The following is a 6,000-nucleotide window of genomic DNA, read 5'->3' on the forward strand; positions in this document are numbered from 1 at the left end:
TCCCTGGCAGTGTTCAAGGCCAGGTTGGACACAGGGGCTTGGAGCAAGCTGCTCCAGTGGAAGGGGTCCCTGCCCGTGGCAGGGGTTGGGACTGGAGGAGCTTTAAGGTCCCTTCAACCCAGCCCATCCCATGATTCTGTCTGATTCTGTCTCAAAGCAGAGGCAGGCAGGGAAGACCGAAGATTTCATGGAATCAACCAGGTTGGAAAAGCCCTTTAAAGCTCATCCAGTCCAACCATTCCCAGCACTGCCAAGGCCACCACTGCCCCATGGCACTGAGGCCTCGTCTCCATGGGGTGTGAACCCTTGCAGGGCCGGTGCCTGCAGCCCTGCCCTGGGCAGCCTGTTCCAATGCCTGAGCACCCTCTGGGGCAGGAATTGTTCCTCAGCTCCATCTAAACCTGCCCTGGTGCAGCTTGAGGCCGGTTCCTCTTGTCCCCTCCCTTGTCATGGCCACTGGAAGATGCCCAGCTCCTGGTGGGGTTTGCAGCTGGGTGGATTTCCAAGGAAGCAATGAGGGAAGCTGCAGTAAAGCCTCACTTGGGAATGGCTTCCCAGCTGCTCCCTGGGCTCCCTGGGGTTTGGGCCATAGGGTTTCACTTCTGTGTACAAAAAAGCCCTTTCCCCCCTGGCCCTGCCTGTTCCCGACCTTCACAGCATCATGAATACAGAGCAAATGCCATGGAGCTCTCCAGGGGTGAAGGAATGCAGGCGAAGGCAGAGAAATCTATGCCAAGAGCAGAGGGAGAAGGCAGATGTTTGCGTCCCCAGGTGCTGCGGGTGCAAACAGCTCAAATACGGTGTTAAAGCCCCAAGGAAATGATGAATTCCCGCTCCGGCCCCTGGGATCTCTGCTCTGATGTGTCCTGGTGGAGCAGCTGGGTGAGGGGGGCCCTGCCTGCACATAGAGCCAGTTCTCAACCTGCAGTTCCTGTTCTAGTGAATAAGAAATGAAGGTGTGCGTTGCTCTGCTGCAGATGCGACGTTCCCAACCCAGATTCCTGGCTCTTGGATCCATAAACAGCCCCGGAAACCTTTGTGTTTCCCTGCTGTGATGCTGCAGGGAGATCCCCTGTGAGCTGACCAGAGCTGATCCGATTGAAAGAGAGAAGAAGAATCCAAGGCAGTCACTCTGACGCGTGCCAGCATTTCCAGGTGCAGAACATCCCACGTGGAGAAACACAAGAGGCAAGATGACTTACCCGGGAATAGGGCTCTGTTTTCCATGCTGGCTATGGAGGAGCTCAGCTGCAGAGCTTGGCTGATGGATGGGAAAGGGGGAATGTCAGCTCAGGGGGACAGGGGATGTTGCTTGTGGTACTCAGGGGCTTCTTTGGAGGCTTTTGAGTGTCCCCAGCAAGCATTGTGCTTTGTAGTGGGGAAGAAGGCGCATGAGGGTACCCTTGGGTGCCCTCTCCATAGAGCATGGTGGTGGGTGTGGAAAGCTGTCATGGGATGATGGAATGGTTTGGGATGAAGAGGGAAGAGCTTCTGCCTAAGAGCTCAGCTCAGTCTCCCCTCGGGCAGGTTCAAGCCATTCCCCTTGGCCTGTCCCTACATCCCTTGTCCCAAGCCCCTCTCTGGGTTTCCTGCAGCCCCTTCAGGCACTGGAGCTGCTCTCAGGTCTCCCCTTCAGGAGCCTTCTCTTCTCCAGGCTCCATCCAGCAAACCAGTGCTCAGAGGCTGCAGGGTCTGCTGCTCAGTGTAATGCTTATTCACGGTTTTCTGTTCCACCTAAACCAGAGATGAAGGTTTGGAGCAGAAAATGCATTATGTGACTGCAGCGCCTTGTAAAAGGCAGCTGCGTGACCCTCTGGGTATGAGTGTGGTGCTATTGCTGCTGATAACAAATGATAGCAGCTGGGAACGGTTCCTAGCTGTTAGGTGGAGTTGTTATATTGCCAAAGGTGATGAATGAGGGAAGGGGAGGAAGCTTTTGCCTCCTGTCTTGGTAGCTCTATTCTGTAATGTTATTCAGAATGCTGTACCCTGCGTGCTCTGACCTTGGCCTTGAATGCGGATGCTCAGCCAGGAGAAGAGAAGGTTCCGGGGTGAGCATCTCACCCCTGTGGCTGCAGGAGCTGGTTTCCATCATTCTTTGGGGTTATGAGCCATCACCCAGGACCATCATGGGCATTTAATGGCAGCTGGTTGCATCCTACTCACTGGCTCTGGGGGAAACCCAAATACATCCTTTCTCCGTGGCTTAATAGCCCTTTTCCTGATGACTAGCCAAGGGAAGAGCTCAGCATTCCCCCTTTCCTCACAGACCATGCGCTTCCTCTGGATTGGAATTGTTAATCCCTTCCCAGCATCCCATCCCAGGGCTTTGGGAGCCTTTTCAAGCTGTAGATGAATGAGGATGAGTTAGGTGATACCTCTCTGGGCTTGAGCATCTCCACAGTGCCGGGCTCTGCACCATTCCCTGCTCACTGCTGTGGCTGCTTCCTCTCATTGAGGCACTTGGAAAAGCAATGCGATCAAAATAATAGCTAAAATCCATATATTTAGGGCTTTTTTACTTGGCAACAGAATGACTTGTCGAGAGGAGTAAACCAATCCTATATATATCAGGAGGGGATGCTGGAAGCGTTAGGTGGGGATAATCTCTGTTTGATGACGGTGCAGCCAATACAGGATTATTCCATTGAGTTTTTCTGATTATTCTCCAAGAAGAATATTCAAACATAAAGAGGTTTTGGGGGAAAAGCATGGCAACAGTGAAAAGTTTGGGAACTGTTACAGTGAGAGACTCTGAGCAGTCATTCCATGAGGAAGAGATGGATCATCTCGTCTGTGAACTCAGACAGGCAGCAGGGATCTGATCTGGCATCAGACAGAAAGTGAAATGGTGGGAAATGAGTAACAATGAAGTGGAAACAAGCCTTAAATATAAGAGTAATAAGAAAAGAACATTTATTGATCATTATGAGTGGTTCTTTGCTGCTAAACTCTGTTAGGAGGGGATCTGAGCTGAAAACTCCACTCTGGTTGGCCTAGAAGTGATGGAGCTTTGTGCTGTCCGAGACCCAAAGGCCACATTGGACAAGGTGGGTCCAGGGGTAGGTTAATGATCCATGGTGCCCACTCTCTAACACAATCTAATCCTGAGAGTCCCCAAAGCTCATTAGAGACCTCTAGGTCCCTTGGAAGCTCTTCAGGCACCTGAACTTGGTGTGGTTCTTAACGCTTCTGCAAGATCCCTGGTGCAAACCTCTTCCTTAACACATGTGTAGGTCTCCTCTCATGGGGACAGGGATCAGTGCTGGGTTTTCACATGCTAATGGCCTCATGGGCATCCCTGTTCCCATCTGCATCCTGTGGTGCCTCCTCATGTGGAGCAAGAGCCTTTGCCTGAGCTTGGTGGCCACTTTAGGCAACCAAGGCGATGCCATGCCAATGTCTTCAGTGGCTCTTCCAAGCTCATAGCTCCTGCTTGCATGATGATGATAGGGAAGATGCTCTGCACGCTGGGGACTCATGTAGTGGGAGTCTCATGATTCTGTGATTGATCCTCACCCAGGAGTAACAGCCCAGGGTCACCTCTATCACTCACAGGGAACGTAACTCCATCCACCCTGGAAGTGTTGAACGGAGGAGTCAAAATAGCACATCCTCCGTGGTGCAGTGGGGAGGGCGATGTGTAAAGAAAGGTGGCACTGCTCTAGTTCAGCTTTATTCAGTGCATTTCTACCCTTTAGTGCATTTTCATTTTTATTTAATGCGTTCACAGCTTTATATAGTGCATCCATGATTTAGTCACTGAAGGATAGAAACCAAAGAAGAAAATGATAAATTTTACAGCAACTCTACTCAAGCCTTCACAGAAATAGGCTGAAACACATTAACATGAGATACAGCACAGCTCAAGGAAGCAGAACTCCAAAGATGATGATATCTTAATGAACCAGAGGGCTCAAGTAATAGATAGCACGAGGCTTCCACACTTCCACACATTCATTTTACCCAAATAAACAGAACTTTTTAGAAAGGGGAGAGATTTTCTGGAAAATGGACTTTTTAACAGCAGATTTTACCTCCTTGTTGCGTAAGGTGTAAATGATGGGGTTTAGCAAAGGAGTCAAAATGGAGAAGACAACGTTGCTCATGATGTGGACATCAGCGGGGATGTCCGCTCTGTAGGACACATATGCCACGGTGATGGAGGAGTAGTAAGTGCCCACCACGAGCAGATGGGAAGTGCACGTTGAAAAGGCTTTCACGCGTCCTGCTTTGGAGTTGATCCTCAGTACAGAGAGGATGATGTGGACGTATGAGACGGTAACAAGCAACAGAGGGACAACTGACACCGTCATAGCGATGGAGAACCCCAAGAAGGTCTGGAAGTCGGCACTGGAGTCCAAGCATGCGGCTTGCACCACTGCCAGGTGGTCGCAGAAGCAGTGGTGAACCCTGGTTGTGTGCCCATAGGCTAGGTGAGATGTCTGCGTGACAACGGGCACGGGGATGAGCAGCGCAGTGATCCAGGCACTTGCTGCCAGTTGGATGTTCATCCTGGTGGTCATCTTGGCTGGGTAATAGAGGGGGTTGCAGATGGCTTCGTAGCGGTCGTAAGCCATGACCACGAGGAGAAGCGCCTCGGTTACGGTCAGGGAGTGAAAGCTGTACATCTGCAGGAAGCAGGCCTGGAAGGAGATGGTTTTAGCGTTGGCCAGGAACATCAGCAGCATTTTGGGGATGGTGGTGGTGGTGAACAGCACGTCTAACACCGAGAGGTTGAGCAGGAAAAAGTACATGGGCTTGTGGAGCGTGTGGTCTACCACAACCACGGTGATGATAACGGCGTTACCAGCCAGGATCAGCAGGTAGAATAGCAGGAACACAATGAAGAGCAGGGGCTGGGGCCCCTGGAGAGCTGAAAACCCCACCAAGAAAAAGACTTTGGTGGAGGCATTGCTGCTGCAGCTTTCCATGGTGGGACTGGTCAAAATGCCTGCAAGGATGAAGAGGGAGCAAGGGAACAGGGTGATGTGCAGGAAGACGTTTGTCTAAAGAGCTTTGCAGAGGTTCTGCAAGGAAAATACGTGTTGGATGAGCTCTCACAGAGCTGAGCACACTGCAAGCCATGGCTCATTCCCTCTTGTCTCTAACCCCAATTAAGATGATTTGAATTGGCTTTGGATGATGCTGGAGGAGCTCTGCTCTGGAGCCAGGCTGAGAGAGCTCCAGTGCCTGAAGGGGCTGCAGGAAAGCTGGAGAGGGGCTTGGGACAAGGGCCTGTAGGGCCAGGCCAAGGGGAATGGCTTGAACCTGCCCAAGGGGAGACTGAGCTGAGCTCTTAGGCAGAAGCTCTTCCCTGGGAGGGTGCTGAGGCGCTGGCACAGGGTGCCCAGAGAAGCTGTGGCTGCCCCATCCCTGGCAGTGTTCAAGGCCAGGTTGGACACAGGGGCTTGGAGCAAGCTGCTCTATGGAAGGGGTCCCTGCCCGTGGCAGGGGTTGGAGCTGGATGGGCTTTAAGCTCTCTTCAACCCAAACCACCCTGGGATTCTATTCTATGACTCCATGCAATGTGAGGCAATAGTTCATCCTCAACACCTTTCCTGTTTCCTGAGGGAAAGGGGCATTTGGGAGGATACAGCTCTTCTGCCCTATTCCGTACTGTGGAGGAGCGAAGCCGCATTACAGACATGCCCATCTCTCCTTGCCAAGGCAATTCAGGGCATCAGCTCAGCAGCACTCAACCATCCATCTCTCCTTTGCGAGGTTCTCACAATCCTTCCTCCCCAAAGCCGTTCTCAGTGCCCTTATTCATACCCATCTTACCTCTGGTTGGCTACTTGTGGCTCACTGGTTTTCCCATGGCCATTGCAGCACCCGCTCGATTCCCGCTGCTCTTGCTGCAGTTCGGATGGAAATGTTGAATTTTCCCAGGTTGTTTCCTGCTGTATGAAAGGAAAGGAAGTTTCACAGTGGTTTCTTGGGCTGGTGTAGGTCAGCGTTGTGTCTTTTACATTAACAAATGGTTTAGACATTCGTGAA

The 6,000-nt window shown here is 51.7% G+C and overlaps 1 protein-coding gene across 1 annotated transcript; it reads right to left on the reverse strand.

The window, feature by feature from the left end:
- Positions 1 to 3,925: 3,925 nt before the first annotated feature.
- On the reverse strand, positions 3,926 to 4,934 carry LOC130605589 (olfactory receptor 2AT4). Its single transcript, XM_057421193.1, has one exon. The coding sequence runs from the start codon at positions 4,932 to 4,934 to the stop codon at positions 3,963 to 3,965; it is 972 nt and encodes a 323-aa protein (XP_057277176.1). The 3' UTR covers positions 3,926 to 3,962.
- Between the last annotated feature and the right edge of the window lie 1,066 nt (positions 4,935 to 6,000).

The sequence above is a fragment of the Pezoporus wallicus genome, unplaced genomic scaffold, assembly GCF_028554395.1.
Source record: "Pezoporus wallicus isolate ANWC-B61680 ecotype Strahan unplaced genomic scaffold, APGP_CSIRO_Pwel_v1 contig_8372, whole genome shotgun sequence".
Taxonomy (NCBI): Eukaryota; Metazoa; Chordata; class Aves; order Psittaciformes; family Psittacidae; genus Pezoporus; species Pezoporus wallicus.

Coding starts and splice junctions, on each gene's coding strand:
- LOC130605589 (XM_057421193.1), bottom strand. CDS start 4,934: ATGGAAAGCTGCAGCAGCAATGCCTCCACCAAAGTCTTTTTCTTGGTG.